General features: G+C 35.6%; 1 protein-coding gene across 6 annotated transcripts in view; it reads left to right on the top strand.

The window, feature by feature from the left end:
• LOC107756109 (protein turtle homolog B-like) overlaps positions 1–20,824 on the top strand; it is a 122,147-nt gene that overhangs the window by 59,316 nt on the left and 42,007 nt on the right. For all 6 annotated transcript variants that reach the window (XR_001641783.1, XM_016573105.1, XM_016573106.1 and 3 more), the window contains exons 4-7: positions 4,571–4,722; positions 16,286–16,403; positions 18,499–18,640; positions 20,674–20,819. Coding sequence is in view for 5 of the 6 variants with exons in the window: in XM_016573105.1 (XP_016428591.1) it covers positions 4,571–4,722; positions 16,286–16,403; positions 18,499–18,640; positions 20,674–20,819 (558 nt within the window). In the remaining variant the exon portion in view is untranslated. The remainder of the gene's footprint in view (positions 1–4,570; positions 4,723–16,285; positions 16,404–18,498; positions 18,641–20,673; positions 20,820–20,824) is intronic.

Genomic DNA, 20,824 nt, shown 5'->3' with positions numbered 1-20,824 from the left:
CCAGGGTCCGTGGTGTCCCGGCGCCGGAGTGAAGGACATCTGGGAAGATCGCATCCTGGGTGCACCGGACCTGTGCAATAATCATGCTGTCTAATCAGCATCTTGATATGCCACACTTGTGAGGTGGATGGATTATCTCGGCAAAGGAGAAGTGCTCACTAACACAGATTTAGACAGATTTGTGAACAATATTTGAGAGAAATAGGCCTTTTGTGTACATAGAAAAAGTCTTAGATCTTTGAGCTCAGCTCATGACAAAAGTGTTGCGTTTATAATTTTGTTCAGTGTAGATAGATAAATGGATGGATGGATGGATGGATGGATAGATAGATAGAGGTGGTGATAACCAAATATCTTCCTTCATTTACCAAAAGTTTACAATATAATTTAAATATTTAATATATTTAATTTTTATTTAATTTAAATAATGTTTCCGGAACACTCCCATCTGCCATTGGTTGGGCAAACAGATAGTCCCGCCCCAAACACATGCCATTGGTTGAATCTTCGGATAGTGCCACATAGCAAGTGTTTGCACTATGCAAGATATTAAGATAGTTTAAAGATTAAAATACTCTTTAAATATAAATTAGACCTGTGAAATGTACCATTGTGAATTATTAAGATGAAAAATAGGTTATAAATTAATCAATTAAAAATAGCTGTTAGCTGCAATAATAAAAGGACATAATTTAAAATAGTAGTAAATAATACAGAATAAATGATAAATAATAGTAAATATTTTACATTTTATTTGTGGAACTCTGGATTTTTAATTTTTTTAATTTTTTTTTATATTTATTTTTTATTTTAATATCCTGAAATTCTGTTCAATGTATGAAATGTAGATTCATACTAAGTGCACATTCCAACTCATTTAGACCTTTCTGCATTCAAAACTCTCACTTTGCTTTGGGTTCTCCCTGCAGTTGAGATATGTGACAGTTAACAGCTTCATGCCGGTGTGTACAGCTGGTGCGGTTCGCGTATATTTGCATGTGTGTAAACAGGTCTTGTGATCTGGTGAGGTGTAATCCAGTGAGCAGCATTCACACAGATGCTCGACTCAGTACAGGATCCTGAGAGGAAGATGAGCAGGATGAAGATGTTCCTGAGGGACTAGCTCCACGCAGCCCTCTCTCCATGCTTCTCCTGCCAATTAGCTCTCACTGGTGCAATGCGTGTGTTGTTATTGTGTGTGTGCACTAAAACATCTGCCTGTGTGGTCGGTGTAAGCACAGAGCCTTATTATAGCTGAATTCTTCTCACAATCTGTGTCTGTGATAAGAGCTTGTGATTTTATCACCGGCTGCCGGCTGACACACATGCTCATTGCAAAAGAGATTATGTCATCTTGCCTCGAAGCCCTGGAAATATCGGAGGGATTATTATGCAGCGTCGAAGACAAAATGTGTGTGTTTTTTCGTAAAGGTGTGTGTGTATGCGCAGAGGGTGAGCAGGTGATCATTTGGCAGCTCTATTCCAGGACTCTCACTGTTTGCCTGTGTGTTAGCTGAAATAATTATGAAGACACAGACCTCACGCTGTAATGGGGTTCAGTTAGTGGCTCTTGTGTGCTTAACTCACAGGAGAAATAGCTTGTTATGGCCGCACAGATAAACACAACCTGTTTAAGGGCTCTGTTATGTCCACTCAGTGTTTCTCAAGCCTAGCAGGACTATGAATTACTACATACTGGTTGTGATAAAGCTATAGCTGGGCAATACATCCCAAAAAAAAAAAACATGGAAAATGTACTGATGATTTTCTACCAGGGCATTATCCTTTAATTTCAAGGACATTTCCATTCATTTGAAAACACAATGCAATGCAGTACAAAATTCAAAATATGTTCTATTGAACTTTTTATTCATCAAAGAATCCTGTAAAAATTTTGTCAGTTTCTACAAAAATATTAAATAGCACAACTATTTTCAACATTGATAATAATAATAAAAAATCAAGCATTTTAGAATGATTTCTGAAGGATCATGTGACACTGAAGTCTGTAATCACTGCTGAAAATTCAGCTTTGCCATCACAGGAAAAATATTCACAAAGAAATATTTAGAATTGCATGATTAATAAGAAATAAGTGATGTAAGTTTCACAATATTACAATTTTACTGTATATTTGATCAAATAAATGTAGCCTTGATGACCCCAAACGTCTGAATGGTAGTGTCATGTTTTAAATGATGCAAATTAATTGTTGAATCCTATTTTGAAATGAACTGAATACCAATTCACACTTTTTTTTTTTTGCTACTGAAGTGACCCTATAAAAACAAAATTTACAAAATGCATTTTTGATGACAAAATCAAAACAAACAAACAAACAAAAAAAACACTAACTTTCTCCACTTCTGAAATGAAACCTACGTTTTTCATGAACCCATAAATTCCTCATTCATAAAACAAGTCCTCCTCTAAATTATTTTTTATTATTTCATTGTCTGTCCTTTTTCACTCTGAAATTTGTCACACACAAGCATGTCCTAGAGCTCCAATATTTTAGGAACAAATCATGATGGCCAAATAAAACACCATCGCAAAATTCACTAGGTCGCCTAATTTCATATTGAAAGAATAATAATCTTAAACATATTGAATTATTCGCTAAATCACAGTAATATTTAGAGCAAGGCATTTCGATCTGGTGAGATATATTCTCAGTGATTTGTATACACAGCAGGTGTTGGGCAGTTGCTCTCCCTCCATTTGGTGTGCTGTGGCAAGCTAATGTCAAGTGGATTCGCCTGAATGTTTAGCCACTAATGGGAATTTAGATTGAAAAGCAGAGGCAAACTTAGACGTCCATATCAATTAGCTGCTCTCAGTGACTATGAAACATGAGACAATCACAGATGAGGCTGTTTTTTCATGTAAGGCACACACATCCTCCTCATTAGCCTATAGAGTGCTCGTGAGTGTGTGTGTGTGTGTGTGTGTGTGTTTATGTTTAATCAACATCACAGGTCAGCAGTGTGTCAGAGTGTGTAAGGCAGTAAATGGAGACTCGCAGCAGATGGAGGCGTGTTTTGCACAGATGTCTTAGCGGCTGGCCTCAGAAATGTTGCCTTCAGCACTCTGGTCATGTGCCATCAGATCTTGGGGATTCCTTCAAAAAACTGAAAACGCTTAAGTTTTAATTAAGCAGAATAAAGCAGTGCTGAAAATGGCAAAACAAGGTATGAAAATTAGCATTATAATCAGACCAGTTCAAATCAATAAGGCTGAATCAAGGTGGTTTCACAGACAGTGACATTTAGAGTCATGTATAATAGATGCTTGGCTTGAGAAGGTTCAGTCCAGGTCTCTGTAAGTGCAGAGATATCGCTAAACCCATATCTTCTGTGTTCCTTGAGAGCAAGATGTTCCTGTGATCTATGTGGTAATGTGTGACCCTGTTGTCTCAGTGCTGTCTTAAATATTTGAACATGATTGAGACAAAAAACGCTTCTCCCTAGTGTTCCTTTGTCATCCTCTGCTCAAACGTCTATCATTATGCCTAGAAATAATTGAGTAACCACCAAATTAATTTCAAGAGACACAATAAGAAATATGAGCAGTTATGCAACAAGTCACTTTTTTGATGGTTTTGAATAAAATATCATGCAGCACAACATAATTCCCCCTCGAGTGTCACAAAACTAGACCCATTTCAAGTTATCACACACAGGAGATGCGTTGAGCTGCACACTGTAACCAGAGCAGACAATCTCACAAAAAATGGGTACGGTGCCACTTCATGCTTGCTTTACTCCATATTTATGTCTGATAGCCTGTTATCTGAGCTTTATAACATATGTGTATAATTGTTTAAATGATTTGTAATATTAAAATTTATATATTAAATAACTTGTATTAATAATAAAAACTCTTTAAGTGTATGTATGTATTTATGTGTGTGTATATATATATAATATATATAATTATATATTATATATAATATATAAAATAAACAAATATAATACAAATATTCATACTACAATAAAAAATGCATACATTAAGTATATTTAATATTTTAATAAAATTAATATTTATGCAAAGTTGTTTTGTGATGTAAATGTAAAAGTGTTTTATTGCTGTGCGTTTTATTAATTTATTTGCAATTATGTGGTTTTATTTATTTATTTAAAGTGATCATAGCTGTTCTCTGTTCATCCACCATTAGCAGTTGTGGCAAAGAATTAATTTCAAACCTTTCATACATTAAAAAGTAAAGGGAGATTTTAGCTCCTAAATCAACTGGCCGTGAAGCAGGAGCAGAATTATTAACAATCAGAGAGATGCCAGCAGAGAGCTCATATACTGTATACTAAGAGCTCATAAATGAGCGCATATGTATGCAGGAGGCAGATCCATGACCAGGAGTCCCTCTTATTCACAGGTACGAGCTAACAGCTCTGATGAGGCTTGAGTCATACTTCAACAGGGTCTGACCTGTATATCACAAGACATGTATATCATAGGACATAATACCTGCCGTGTTATCTCCAGGCTGATTTATTTAAGGGAATAATGGAGAACAGATAGGGAATTTTCACATCGTTTCTCTGTGTCACAGCTCCTCCAACTTTCACGGACACACCGCCACAGTATGTGGAGGCCAAAGAGGGGGGCAGCATCACTCTGAGCTGCACAGCCTTCGGGAATCCCAAACCTTCAGTCAGCTGGCTCAGGGAGGGAGACCCCGTACAGGACAGCAGCAAGTATAAGGTGAGCAAACACATCTCTACTTTAGGAATATTAACTGTTTGTCCCCCAGATGTCTAGTAAAAAAAAAAAAAAAACGTTTCTTGTACCAAAAACAGCTGTTATTTGTTTTTCGCCATTTCTCTCAATCTTTGTTATGGCCTTCATCGGGGAAGTACATGTTGATTAATACTAAATATGTCATATGCTGTGTTGCCCTATTCCCTTAATAGGCCCTTAATTCCCTTAAAATCATCATAAATTATTTTGGGCTTGTTTTTTCAGTGATTTTGAAAAAAAAATGCTTATAAGTAAAATGTAAGGATATTTCCTTAAAAAAAAAAAGAGGGAAAAAAGAGGATTATTTCCAGAATGCAGTCATGAGACATTTAAATTAAATGACATTTATTAATTAATGCAAGACATTTTATTTGTGGCTTTTTTCATCATATATGTTATGCACATTTATGCTGCAATAAGATTAATGAAATTAAGCAATTTTATTTAAATACATATTCATTAGACTATTTTTGGTGTGGAAAGCCACTTAATTTGAGCCTTTTTTTTTTTTACTAATTTTTTCTAGTGAGATCTGGCAACACTGCTCTCTCTGTTTAAATTAATGTGCTCTCGGTTCGGAATGGCCATCTTTTGCAGCTTAGTTTTTTCAAAGTTTGGGGTCGTGAGATTTTTTAAATGTTTTTTTAGATAAGTCTCTTATACTCACTAAGGCTGCATTTATTGAATAAAAAAAATACTGTAAAAACAGTAATATTATGAAATATTAGTGCAATTTTACATAACAGTTTTATATTTAAATGCATTTTACATGTAATTTATTACTGTGAATTTTCAGTAGCCTCTACTTCAGTCTTCAGTGTCATATGATCCTTCAGAAATCATTCTAATTTGCTGATTTGGTGCTCAAGAAACATTTTTTCTTATTGTTGAAGAGAGTTTAATATTTTTGTGTAAACTGTGATACATTTTTTGATAAATAGAAAGTTAAAAAACAGCATTTATTTGAAATAGAAATGTTTTGTAACCGTATGAACTTCTAAATTCTCACTTTTTTGATTCCTTAAAAAAAAAAATCTTACTGACCGCAATCTTTTGAACAGTAGCGTATATTTTTGGTTTTGTCCCATTTAACAAATGCAGAAAAAACATATTCAATAAATGAAGATAAGCAGATGTTATAGTTTGTTTGTCTGACATCAGACCATGACCTTAGACTCATTTGACGAATTGTGAATACAGGGACCATCATTAGTGCATTTACTAATGCTACATTTTCCATCAAGCCATCATGAGATATTGCAGCCAATTTAGATCTTAAGGTCATGGTTTCAAGCATTAGTAATGTGCCAGAGCTAAGGTTGGCCTCAAAAAAGCACACTGTCAGTCATTTACCTAATTGACTAAACAGGACAGTGAAATTATACATGACAGATGGAGACTGTGTTCAGAATCCAGAGCTCTGACAGATGAAAAAATGATACATGTTTGTACTATTGACTCCGGGAGAAGAAAACATTGTGCTATTATCAACTCACTTCCTCTCAGCTGGGACAGTTCTGTCTGTGTGTGTGATTGTGTCTATTGAAGATACCAGCGCTTCAGTGGTCCAGCAACCCATTAGTGTCAATGTAGTCATTGGGTCACGTCTAACTGTTTAAGATCTCTCTCTCTCAGTGATTCCATATCAATATATACTATATATTAGAGATATATAGGTGTTAGAAGAGATGTTCATATGGCCGTCTGCTATGGGTTTGTTTAGAGTAGTAAATAGATAGTGTAAAAGCTTGTAGAAAGTCATTTTTAATTCAATGAGAAACACTTGAAATGGTTTTAAATGAGCTTTTTGGTGTTTGCATTAAAGCATATTTGTTTTTGCTGTGGTATGTGAAATTGTGAAACTTTAGTATGTGACAGACACAGTGTTGTAGATCCTGAAGAGTTCCTGTGGTGTTTGATTGATATCCTTCTCTGCACAAATACAGGATTGGAGTTGTCACAGTGAGGGCTCAGGATATTTGGTGACAGTGGAAATGACAGGTCAAAGGCATTTTGTCATCTCTTTTCCTCTATCGTTACTTCTTCCTCCCTTCCTCTGTCCCATCTACCATTGTCACGGCCCCAAATCCAGCCCTCTATGAGTTTATCAGTGGCCCACCAGCACAATTCAGTTGCTGCTTCTGTGTTTAAACTACAAACAAGTGACATGCAGAGAAAGTGCCACATGCAGCGCTCACTTGCAGTTTTAAAGATTTTTGTTTAGGTTTGATTTAATTATTATTATTAATTTAAATAACCAGATTTAAATTAGTTCACTTCCAGAGTGAAAATTTCCTAAAAAAATGTACTCACCCCCATGTCATTCATGTTCATGTCTTTCTTTCTTCAGTTGAAAAGAAATTAAGGTTTTTGAGGAAAACATTCCAGGATTTTCCTCCATATAGTGGACTTCAGTGGTGGCCAAGCCAAGGAATAAGGGAAACAATTGGCCATTTTCTAAGAAAAATGCAAATTTATATACTTTTTAACCACAAATGCTCGTCTCACACTAGCTCGACTTAATCACGCACGTGTGACGTATAGGCAGAAGTACCAACCCAGTGTTTACAAAGCACCGATGTCGGATGATTTTAAAGTTGGAGGGGAAAATGAGATGGAGTTTTTCGCCCTACCCTTCCTTTTTGAACAGAAGTACACAGACAAAGAACTAATCACATGTGACCTTTCCAACGTGATTACGTCGTAATGCATGAAGTTGCGCATGCGCGTTGCAGAGCTAGTGCAGGATAAGCATTTGTGGTTAAAAAGTATATAAATTTGTATTTTTTTTAGAAAATGATAAGACCCCTCATCTCTCATTTCACTAGATAAGACCCCAGCTGGGATCGTGTAGAGCCCTTTGAAGCTGCATTGAAACTGCAATTTGCAAATCTCTGACATTGACAAGAGGAAAAATATTTTCTAGTTTATCAGTTCAGTTAATAGCTGAGTTCTATACTACCATTTAAAAGTTTGGGGTCTTTAACATTTCATGTATATATTAATTAATATATTAATTAATATATTAATATTTATGTATATATCAAAAATTCTGAAAAAAGTATCACAATTACCACAAAAATGCTCCACAACTCTTTGCAACATTAATAATAATTAGAAATGTTTCTTGAGCAGCAAATCAGCATATTAGAATGATTTCTGAAGGACACTTAAGATTGGAGTAATGATGCTGAAAATTCAGCCTTACCATCACAGGAATACATTAACTTTTTTAATATCTTAAAATAGAAAACATTTCATAAAATGACTGTTTTACAGTATTCAAATATGCAACCTTGGTGAGTATAAGAGATTTTTAAAAACATTACAAAATCTTACCAACCTCAAACTTTCAAACTTTAGTGTACAGTGACATTTTGAGCTATTGGGGGCACTAGAGGGTTTGAGGGACTGCCTCTAAAATTGCCACCAGGGCCATTTAGATTAGTCCCTAATAAGCTTGTCACAGTTCAGATGTTTTTCCATGCTTTTGTCTAAAAGTGTCTTTAAGCAAAGCAATTTGAGTTTCCCTACTGTATGTTTTAAACTTCCTCTGTCAGGTTGAAGAAATCAAGCAGTAGTTTTAACACGGTAATCACACGGCCTACAGGAAGAGCTAATTAATCCCCCTCAACCCTGTCATAGTCCCTAGTCATTTAGCACTAGCCCTCTGTCCATCTCGGTGCTCGTAACTGTGCTCATTTTAACTATGTGTCGAAGAGGCGTCCCTTGGGCCCGTTATGTTCACAGTTCTGTGTAATTAGGAACCAAATAAACCATCCTAGTATTTCAATACTAGTGGAATTTCTCGACTTGAGTGACATCTTTTATATTTCATCAATTGAGCTGGCCGTGATATGAAACAGACTTTTAGATTCTCTTGTCAAAAACAGCGACTAAAAAAAACACAAGCTCTTTTCTCACAAGCGATCCATTGATTGTGGCTCATCAAAACTGGCAAACCAAACATACTGAACCTAACCATCAAACGCTTCCATAAACCATCTGCTCGCTGAAGACAAAGCGAAGAGATTCCTACAGGAACGGATGGCTCAGTTCTCTGCCTGAAAAGAGTTTGATTTACAAGAGCCCATCGAGAGATCTCCATCTCCTCACACACAGCAGAGAAATGACAGCATGTCAGTGACAAGCTTTGCTTAGTGATCGGACAATTTTGAAGTAAGGTGAGATAACATCAGGAGAGGAACTATGGTATTCTTTGCTTGTTAATTTGAATGATGGCAAGCTCTTTGTTCAGTCAAAATAGAGCGTTGTTTTGACTGGTTATATCTCTAATGTTGTTTACAGAGGGAAGATGACAAGTTCTGGTTACAATTGGTTAGCGTTTTTGCTGGATGTGTTTGAAGCATAATTCTTTGGTAGGTTAATACAAACTTACCTCTTTTAATTGTCTTTAAAGGAGAGGAATCCCATCCTAAATCAGTGTTTAACACCTATTTTTGTCATATGTACTTCCATAAAGTTCAACAGAGCTGGCCCAGTTTTTCAGTACACTTGGTTCCAGAAGTATTTTCCCATTCATTTTTTCTATAGAGATTTTCAAAAAAGTCTTTGTGAAAGAGTAATAAGCCATAAAACAAACAAACTAGTGAGTAGGCGAATAGAAGAATGTCCAAGACTTTGATTTGAAGCCAGAAAATTGAAAATCGGACAAAAAGACAAATGTACAAGATTGCAACAGTGATGCTCAAGTACCATTTTTTTTTTACAACAAAGCAGAATAATGTTCCTTTAAAGTCATGAAGTACAGTTTACAACCTGCTTTACTTCCATAATGTGACATATTTGAGATTTAGCCATTTTTATTTACAAGTGACGCCTTAAAAAGAGATTCATTTAGACAATATCAGAGTTATTTATGAATGGAAGGTGGGGTGGAGTCTTTGAATAATGCTAAATAATAGGTATCAATCATAGACATAGTTTTTTTATTTACTCTGAGTGGTGTGCTATGATTTATTAGACACGTGTGTTGTTGTTGGGTCTGCTACAGCCTGGCCGTGCATCTCCGTCTGTGTAATTAGCATAATTATGGAGTCTGGGATCCACAGCGGAGTCTCAGGCTGCTGCTGTTTGTTGAGTAAATTAGCCGCTTACCATCATGCTGCATTGTAGACTGAACTCAAGGCATGTATGTTAAGTTTGTAAAAGCGGTGGAGTGTGTATGTTCATGTCAAAGGGTCAAGGTTTGGCTGGTTAGCATTGTCCTGTTAACTTCTGCTGTGTAAAACTACAAAAAAAGCATCTTTCTCCATTGACGAGCATTCAAATGTAGCTGTACTGATAAAATACATTAATTGTAAGTTGCTTTTACCAATGTTATTTTATCATAATTTATGTACTGTTGTAGTATATATTATTTTTTTGCATTAACTTTATATATATATATATATATATATATATATATATATTATATATTTCCCGTTTTCATTTTAATGTTATTCTTTTTTTTCTATATACTGTAGCTTAAATGTATTTTTATTTTAGTACTTCAATTTATACATATCTATTTCAGTTAGTTGCTAATTTTTGTTAGAGCTTTTGCATGTACTGTAATATTTAATTTAACTTATTTAATTTTTTAAGATTAATTTATTTTATTTTAATCTAATTTTATTCCAGCTTTATTTATTTAAATACCAAAAACAATTTTTCATAGTTTTAGTATTAGTTAACAGGCTCTTACCAGTGCACATGTTTTGGGATTTTTTCAAATCAAAAACTAAAGTCTAACATCCAAGAAATATTTGCCTCAAGGTGTGTGTAAGTCTTCTAAGGAGAAAGTCACACATGCTTGATATCACATGAACTGTGATGATGATGCTTGCTAGTAGGTCTTGCTATTACACCGTCTGATGGAACGCTGAATAATTCATCAGAGAGCCCCCTCAGCGAAGCCTTTACTTTACCATGAATCTATGTCATCTGTCTCCACTTTTGCACTTTTTTCTCAAAGTACTCTTCACCTGCTCGGCTGGCAGCAGTAAAGTGACCCTCATGTATCGTTAACCGTCCAGTTCTGACAGGCCGGGGAGAAAAGATGCTCTGTCGAGTCCCTTACCTGTCAGGTCTGTTCCCATGAGATTATGACTGGCAGCCAATTGCATTCAAAAGTGAGTAAAGGGTTTTTTCCCTTTCCTTGCTGACTTATAGTGAATATACTATTCATTTTAAATAAATGTTATTAAAGAAAGTTTTTTTTTTCAGTAAAATTTCACTTTAAAAATTCTTTTTTTTTTTTTTTAAGTGGTTTACTAATTCCCTCAGGATAACAATTTGTCTATATAATAATAATAATAATAATATTTTTGATAATTATTTCATTTCATTTTTCAGTAACTGTTGTTAGTTTCATTTATTTCGTTTTTCATTTATGACATTTGACATTTATTTCAGTTTACAAAAATGTTTTGTAATGAGTTGTTTTATGAAAATAACACTGGACATTGCTCATGACAAAAACAAGAATTTGAGAAATGATTCTGAAAATGAGAATGAACTAGGGGTGGAACGGTTCAACTTACTCACGGTTCGGTTTGTATCACGGTTTTAGAGTCACGGTTCGGTATGTGCTATGTTTAGGCAAAAACTATATTGTCAAATAAAGAAAATAAGAATAATCTGTCTAACTACAACCAACAGCACAAATAAATACAATAGAGTAAAGATACAAATAAAATAAACAGTGATTTTCAGTTTAAAAAAAATATATAAAAAATGTTAGGTCTAACATTAGTTTTTAGGTCACCTATCAATTCGTGTCGATAAAGTATAATAGGGTAAATCCTGTATAGTGATTTATCCTATATAGTGCTTGCATAAAGCAAGTAGTGCATACACTTGTAGCTGTTATGTATCTTTGTAAGTCATTGTAAGCCCTCTTTTGAGGCACGAACCCATGCCGTTTTACGTGTTATTTATAGCAAACCATATTACAGATGCCTTGTCAGATTTAAGTTGAACCGCTACGTTTTTTTTTTCGCGAACCGTTCCACCCCTAGAATGAACTGTATTTCTCCCAAAACAGTTGGCATCCACTTTTGACATTTTCACCCTTAAGCCTCTTGACTTGTCTCAATGGTAATGCTAGAAAATTATTATTAAAAAATATATATATATTTTAAAATCTAACCTATATTTCACTAACAATTAAAGTTTAGAAAAGCCTGCATTATTTCATTGCCCAGTGATATCAGCTGAGAAGAAAGTTATTTCTGCATTATTTCATTGCCCAGTGATATCAGCTGAGAAGAAAGTTATTTCAAAGGTGGAGCAAGTTATTCAATTCTGATGAAAAATTACAAAGACAAACATTGTTTTTTTTCCCTTTGCAATAACATGTACTGATGAATCATACATAGTAAGTTTCAGCATCCCACCCCTTACCCGCCCCTCTGCCACCAAACTCCACCACACTCTTGTACTGAGTAAATCAATTATTCAGCTCACTCTCTGAGAGCATGTGCACTATGCAAGGCCAAAAAACAAGTAGAGACACTCTCCTCTCATAAGTGCGGCCTTGTCTCGAAAGGATGATTGTGAAACCGAGCCAGCAAGCTAACCATCACAGCTTGAAAGAGCTTCAGAGTTCATACAGGAACCTATTAATGAATTATGACTTGCATGTTTTATATGACTTCAGAATTAAGACAAGACACGGAGCAGGCTGGCCTAGTATTTTACTAAAAACAAAAGCCTGTACAAAAGAAAACGTCAGAATAATAAATGGGTGGGAATAATTTGTTGCCCAAAAGGCTTAGCTCATGAATATTAATTAGTTTATCCACAAATAATTTTAAATGACTTAAATTTTTTTAAATAAATTTATAATTTGTGTAAAGTAAATAAAACTAATAAATAAATAAGAAATGTAGATGCTTCCTCTGTATTAGATACATCCCAGCTATTTAAAGGGGTCATATGATGCGATTTCAAGTTTCCTTTCTCTTTGGAGTGTTACAAGCGACGCGTTTCAGAAAGGCGGGGCATAGAGGAGAAACAATAATGTACAGTATGTAGAAAATAATGTGTTTTTTTAACCTTAAACCGCATAAACACATTTCATTACACCAAATACACAAAATAATGTTCTTTTTAGCAACATCATATGACCCCTTTAATAAAGTTGTGGGGACAAAATTGACCATTGCTAAAACTGGTTGGGAAATCCCCATTATAAATTATGCTTTTGTATCCTAATTTCTAAAATGTTTAATAAAAATACCAAACCCTCCTCGGTCAAACATGGCAAAGCCCATCTATCCAAGAAAAATCCAGAGCATATTAGATAAACGCAAAAACTGCTCTGCAATTGGTAAAATGGAAATAACGCTTGTGTGGGCGCAGAAAGAGAGATGCACATTGATCTTTAAGTCTCTGTTGGAGTGGCCTGGTTTGTTTGATCTCTCCTACGCAGTCTCTGCCTTTCTGTCTCCGGTTCACGTTTTCACTGCAAAGTGCTTTTGTTTGCACGGTGTATGAGACTATTTGTTTTGTCAAATTGTTTTATTTGTTATGAGTTTTTTTGTAAGAGTGGCCCCTGTCATGATACATGGGTTGAATGTAAAGAAACATAGCTGTGGGTTTGGCAGCAGGAAAAATAGACGTCTCTCTTGGGATGCTGAGCATGGTTCTCCCAGCACATAATTTATACTGATCTATGTGTTCATATAAGAAAAAAGTGAAATCTGTCACAGAGATAAGAAATAAGAAGTTGCTCAAGACTTAAGGCGCTACTGTTCACTTGAAGCAAACAGACTTTAAAAAAAAAAAAAACACCTGAGGTGTTTAATAAGCAAAACGGGGATTTATATTGACTTATGAGATAATGTGAAAACATAATTTATATTCATATATTTAAGTTTCAGAGAAACTTCTTTCTGCAAAAAGCCATTTTCTTAATCAGTATTTTTGTCGTTTTCCAGTATACACAATGAATCAAAAAAAAAAAAAAAATCCTGAAAACCCCAAAATGTGTTGTATGTAATTTTTGGACTGTACTAAAGCATAAAAATACCATAATGTTTGCAGACATTTAGGAAACATGCTAAGTTGACATACTTGTATCTCTGAAAAACAATGTTACAGCCAGTTCCCTTTCATGGGAACTTCGAACTGCATCCTCTAGGGGTCGCTATGGGGGAACGCCTTGTCGTGACCCGTGTCTGAAGCATACATTGAAAAAACACCAACTTGTTGGCCGGCGACAACGAAGAAGTGAATGATGTGTAGCTCCCGGCGCTTATTTATACTATAGTCGCACCGGTAGTGACGTCACGGCTGTCGCCGGCCAACAAGTTGGTGTTTTTTCAATGTATGCTTCAGACACGGGTCACGACGAGGCGTTCCCCCATAGCGACCCCTAGAGGACGCAGTGTCTCGTTCCCTACTCAGGGAACCATGGTTACATAAGTAACCTGAGACGTTATTTTACTTTGAAATGAGCGTTCTGTGTCGGAATGTCTGTTTTTGTTTTGATCTGTGTGATTCCACCCACTGCCAATTTACCCAACAGTATTTCGACACCCGGGTTGCCCGGTGGTGGAAAACACAGCGTATTACAGCCATGGAAACCAGCAAACCAATTGGGTCAGAGATTGGTTGCAGATTCTACCCAACCTAAAAAGCCTCGACAACCATCTAAAAAGCTCTATGACCAGAGGCATATTAAAACATGGATAAATCAACTTACAGTGTAAGGCTTGTCGCCCTCCATTTTCAGTTGTACTCGTTCCTGTTGTGTGTCCTTAATCTGGCAACTCGCATAAGCGTTGAGTCTGAGGAGGAAAACCGCTTTCCAATATTTTGAATTTGGACTGCAGTTCCCATTTCAACCGCTAGCTGAAAATATTACATTCTGCACCTTTAAGGGATAGTTCACCCAAAAATTAAAATGACCCCATGATTTACTCACCCATGGTGGCCAAAATTATTAAAAATGGTTTTAAGTCAGTTATTTCTATCTTTTGCTGTAGTGTGTCAGTAGGAAATATCAGTTTACATTTCCAAACATTAATTTTGCCATTAATTGTAATAATCCAGTGAGATTTTTGCTTGCACAAGGAGTCTGACAACAGCCAGTGCTCCACACAGAGATCTGAACTCATCATCATCCAGTCTGTCTGTAATGACATGAAGAAACAGAACAAACTGAGACAGACTAAATCCAGAAGAACTGTGGCAACATCTCCAAGATGCTTCAAGAAAGCTACAGTACTGTTAAAAGTTTTAGGCACATCATAGGATGCTGTCAAAAATAATGTCATAAATAGATTTTCTTTATCAATTAACTTCTATTTACTAAATTAAATCAACATTTGGTGTGACCATCCTTTGCGTTTAAAGCAGCTTTTGCCCTAGGTGCACTTGCGCATAGTTTTTCAGGTAGCTTTGCAGGTAGGTTTCTTGAAGCATCTTTGAGATGTAGCCACAGTTCTTCTGGAGTTAGTCTGTCTCAGTTTGTTCTGTTTCTTCATGTCATTCCAGACAGACTGGATGATGATGATTTTTTGAGAAATTATAGAAATTAAATTAAATGATGCTAAAATTCAGCTTTGAAATCACAGGAATAAATTACATTTTTAAATATATTCAAATAGAAATCAGTTATATTAAATCGTAAAAATATTTCAATTTTTTTGTTTTACTGTTTTTGCTGTACTTTGGATCAAATAAATGCAGGCTTGGTAAGCAGAAGAGACATCTTTAAAAACATTTAAAATTTTACTACTATATACTGCTTTTTTTCAATTCTGTCATTATTTACTCACCCTCATGTCGTTCAAAACCCGTAAGACCTTTGTTCATCTTCGAAACACAAAATAAGATATTTTTTAATGAAATCCGAGAGCTCTCTGACACTGAAATGTTCCCAGGCCCAGAAACGTAGCAAGGACATCGATAAAATAGTCCATGTGACATCAGTGATTCAACCGTAATTTTACGAAGCTACGTGAATACTTTTTGTGCGCAAAGAGAACAAAAATAATGACTTTATTCAACAATTCTTCTCCTCTAAATCACATCATTATCGAGAGTACCACAACACATGCGCATTTCTGTTCTACGTCTGCAGCATCACGCGCATGCATTATTTACATGCTTAAGTGCTCTCAATAATGGCGGAAGACGTGATTTGGAGGAGAAGAATTGTTGAATAAAGTTGTTATTTTTGTTTTCTTTGCGCACAAAAAGTATTCTCGCAGTTTCGTAAAATTACGGTTGAACCACTGATGTCACATGGACTGTTTTACCAATGTCCTCCTTACTACGTTTGTGGGCCTGGGAACATTGTTACGTTGCTGTCCATGCAGAGTCAGAGAGCTCTCGGATTTCATAAAAAATATCTTAATTTGTGTTTCGAAGAGGAACGAAGATCTTACGGGTTTGTAACGACTTGAGGGAGAGTAATTAATGACAGAATTTTGATTTTTGGATGAACTATCCCTTTAATAAGATTATTTAGAATTTGGATCTCAGTAGGTGATGCTGTGACATCTCTCCACAGGTGAGTGATGGCAGCCTGACGATTGTTTCAATCAGCCGTGAGGACAGGGGAGCGTACACATGCCGAGCGTACAGCGAGCAGGGAGAGGCCGTCCATACCACACGCCTACTCGTCCAAGGTAACACAATAACTACCCTAAACTGTTTCTACAGGACTTTATTGTTTGCTATTAACTGAATGACATCACTGTCATGTTGTTGAAGTGCTGTGGTGTGTTTGAACAGTCCTCTGTGTGTTTGTGTCTATGTATGTGTGTACAGTCATGCTTGCAAAGCATGCTGTAGAGCTACAGAGATAATTGGATTCCGTATGTTGGCTGTCTGGTACAGTATAAAGCAGTAATGGGTTCACTGTCAGAGAGATTTTTCACCATAGTGCTGCCAAAGAAGCTTTTTCCTGTTGGGATACCTAATCTGTTCTGCGTCTGCTGCTTTTAGCATGCCATGTTAGCATGTAACCCAATAACGTAATGGATGTATAACTTATATTGTCTATTTGTTAACATTTTTTTTTGTGTTAATAAAAAAAAAATGTAACCAAAGCTCAGCTCCGTGGCTGTGGCCTACCCATAATCATAAATATACTTTACTTGGAGAGATTTTTATACAAATATAAGAGCTGTCAAAAGATTACAATTAGATTTCAGTGCAATAGTGTTCTTTATTCACCTTTTTCACACTTCTAGACAACAATAAAGCACTCCTTCCTATTTTTGTCCCATCAAATGCTAATCAAATCAGTATCAAACTCAGTGCAGTCATAAAATGACATTCCTTTTTTTTCTAAAACCGCTTCTTTTGAATTTCTTTTTCACCCACTGTATTGAATGGTTTAAAAGTGAATCGTTGTAATAGTAGCCATTTAATTCTAACTATAATGCTAGATTATATCCTGTATAATAACACAATCAACACTGATTTGGTGTTGATGAAGGGTATGGAAGCCTGTTTCTGCCACAGTTAAGTAAAAAAAATAATACTATAATTCATGATAATGAGAAACGTAATGACTTGACATTTCACAATAATGAGAAACTTTTTTATAATAATGAGAAACTTTTTCACAATAAAGAGAAACGTTCTTGTTATAATGACTTAACTCATAGTAATAATAATAAACATTAATCATGAGAAAGTTCCCATTATTATGAGATATTAAACATTAATTATAAGTTTCCAATTATTATTATGATACTATGCCTTAATCATGAGAAAGTTTATCATTATTTTGAGATACTAAGCATTAATTATGATAAAAAATTATCATTATTATGAGGTACTTTGTAAATAAACATTAATTATAAGAACGTTTCTCTTTATTATGAGATACTATGCATTAATCATGATAAAGATTCTTATTATTTTGAGATACACTGCATTATATAAATGAGACTTTCTTCTATGAGCGTAACACCTTTGGTCACTTCACGTTGATCATATGGTATGTTCCCGTTTGAGTAGGTGGTTCTTTACCAGAATAAGAATTGTGGACCAGACCGAGAATGACCGGAAACTCTAGGGAAAATAAATGAGTGAAAGAATTTCCATTTTTTATGAAAGACCTTCACTTAACAAAAAGAAAAAGTTTTCTGTTAGCTTAAATAAAAATCAACTGCTGAGACATAAAAGTGCCAAGTTGCAGAAACACGGTTTTGTAGACACGTTGGCTGTCTAGCGAGTTTGTTTTTGTACTGTAATGTGTGTGTGCTGTCGAGCAGGACGGAGAGCATCTGTAGAGTCCGTGCCTGCACGGGGAGCTCTCTGCAGGCTTTCTCCACAGAAGAGCCCTCTCTTTACACTGGCACTGCCAACTGAAGCGATGCTCACAGTGGGCGGTAGAGTGAGATCTGTGGGTAGGCTGCTGGGTAGAATTCTTATCATCTTGGCCAATGATATTCAGATGAGACGGCTGATCCAAATATGTATGGTACAGCTGAGTGGTACCTTAAACCTATATTAACTCATTCAGTATGATATCATTCGGTATTCAGTATGTACACCACTGTAAATGAGGTATTGATCTGTTGAAAAGAGCTTGTAACACTCCAAAGAGAAAGGAAAAATTGAAATCGCATCATATGACCCCTTTAAATATTTTCTCCAATATTGTTGTTTTTAACCTTGAAGAGGACTGAGATTGCTATATGCCTCAATAGAATGTGACACATCCTGATATGTAACGCTGATTTATTATGTGTCTCTTTTCTATTTCAGGACCCCCGTTTATTGTCTCACCACCAGAGAACATAACCGTAAACATATCCCAGGATGCATTCTTCACTTGTCAGGCTGAGGCGTATCCTGGCAACCTAACATACACCTGGTTCTGGGAGGAAGATAACGTCTTCTTCAAGAAGTAAAGTTCTGATCGGGTTCATTACTGTACCATACCCCCACTGTCCTGTGTCCATGTGGAGTTTGTCACAGTCCATGTAGTTTCGTCATCATCATTGAGGCATCAGTGAGTTTTAGGGACTATGGCCATTGTGATACTGTTTTAGGCTTTGGTTAAACATCTTTTAAACCTATGTGTTTTGACATTTTCGTAGAAAACTGAAGGTGCACAAAATGCAACTAAATATGCCACCACTACTGATATTCTGTACACTACCATTCAATAGTTTGGCGTCAGTTAGATTTTTTTTTTTTTATAGATATTTTGTTAGATATTTTATAGATAATATAATAATACAAAAAAAGGTAAATGTTGTTCTTTTGAAAGAATCCTGAAAAAAATGGTATCACGGTTTACACAGAAATTTTAAGCAGCACTGTTTTCATCTGTTTCAAGTGTTTGCATCTTGTAATTCTAACTTTTTGAAAATTCTGAGTGTATATCTCACAGTTCTTTTTTTGTTTGTTTCCACCACAGAATAAAAAAATAAAAAAGGTATTGGTGAGAATTGTGAGATATACACCCAGAACTGCAATAAAAAACATAATTGTGAGATAAAAAGTCCTTTTTTATATATATTTTTAAATTCCGTGACCGAAATAAGCTTCCTTAGAAAACAGCTCTTTTAAATTCTAAAACCAGGGCTGAATTTATTTGATCAAAAATCTTACTGACCCCAAACATTTGAATGGTAGTGTTCATCTATTGATAAACAGATGCATTTTAATTTTAATTTATTTTTAATGAGTTGTCAGTCAAAAAAAGATTCATTAGTGCCAAGCTCCGATCCCCTACAATTGCAAATAGAATTGGCAAAAAAAGCTGAAATTTTACCTGGGAAATTTGGTTTTGTGAAGTTTTAACAGAAAAAAAAAGTGTTACAATGAAAGTTCACTACGACAGTTACTATGTGTTTATCACTTGTGTTTACATTGTGTGCATGTGTCAGTGTCATTACACTTGTTTGGAGGTTCACACACCTCAGATTTCATTTGACTTTAGCAATAGCATGATAGTCTAGTAAGCATAAAAACACATAGCACACAAAAATATTACATAAAACAGTGTGTCCTTTATGGTAACCTTGAATAGGAAAGGGCTCAAAATGAGTGCCCACTATCATCACGATAAACGACAAACGCAGCTTCACCATAGACCCTCTCAGGTTCTCATGGTTTACGTTTCTCCTTCTCTCCCCCATGAAAAGAATATCTAGCGACATGACGCTTGTGTCATCATACGCTCCACTAGCACTGATTAGAAGTAGTAGTGCCCTAAGCCATCCAAGACGCCCTCATGCGTGGCCTGTACACTGTGTAGAAAAAGGATATTATTATTTGTTTCTTTCTAATAGAGGCTCTGTGCAGTAGGACAGATGGAAGCACAGGCAAGAATAGAGGCCACACAGGCATTTTGTCCACTGGAGCGTTTTTTTTCTCTGATCTCTGCCTCGGACACTCCATCTGTTCTTGTTGAAAGAGTAGACTGTAATTCAGAAGGCTTTGAATTGTGCTTTATTCTCTGGCTTTAAATTAGTTTACGTAGGGCATACATATTTATAGGGATAGCTTTGAAAAAAAAATGTCAGTATTTACAAACTTTCATGTCGTTTCAGTAAGTGGAACATTAAAAAATGTTGTTCACTGCCGTTCAAAGGTTTGGGGTTGGTAAGATTATTTTTAATGTATTACTGTAGATGTCTCTTATGCTCACCAAGGTTGTGTTTTATTTTATGTAAAATAACAAACATTGGAAAGTTGGAAATTTCAACAGAACAGCATTTAATTGAAATTTAATAAAATTATAAATCTCTTTACTGTCATTTTTTATCAATTGAATGTGTCCTTGCTGAATAAAAGTATTAATTTCTTTAAAAAAAAAAATCTTACTGACCTCAAACTTTTGAACGGTAGTGTATGTTGTAGTGTAGGCTGTTGGAATCATCAATACTATTGATGCTAATTCTTTGTCAATCTTTCTTTCTCTCTCTCCAGTGATCTAAAGCGCAGAGTGAGTATTCTGATCGACGGTTCGCTCATCATCTCCCAGGTGAAACCTGAGGATGCTGGGAAATACACCTGCAGCCCGAGTAACAGCCTTGGGCGCCCACCTTCTGCATCAGCGTACCTGACAGTGCATTGTGAG

This window comes from Sinocyclocheilus rhinocerous, unplaced genomic scaffold (genome assembly GCF_001515625.1).
Source record: "Sinocyclocheilus rhinocerous isolate Xijiao unplaced genomic scaffold, SAMN03320098_v1.1 scaffold682, whole genome shotgun sequence".
Taxonomy (NCBI): Eukaryota; Metazoa; Chordata; class Actinopteri; order Cypriniformes; family Cyprinidae; genus Sinocyclocheilus; species Sinocyclocheilus rhinocerous.
Note: the sequence above shows the minus strand (reverse complement) of the source record. Positions and strands in the feature narration are given on the sequence as shown.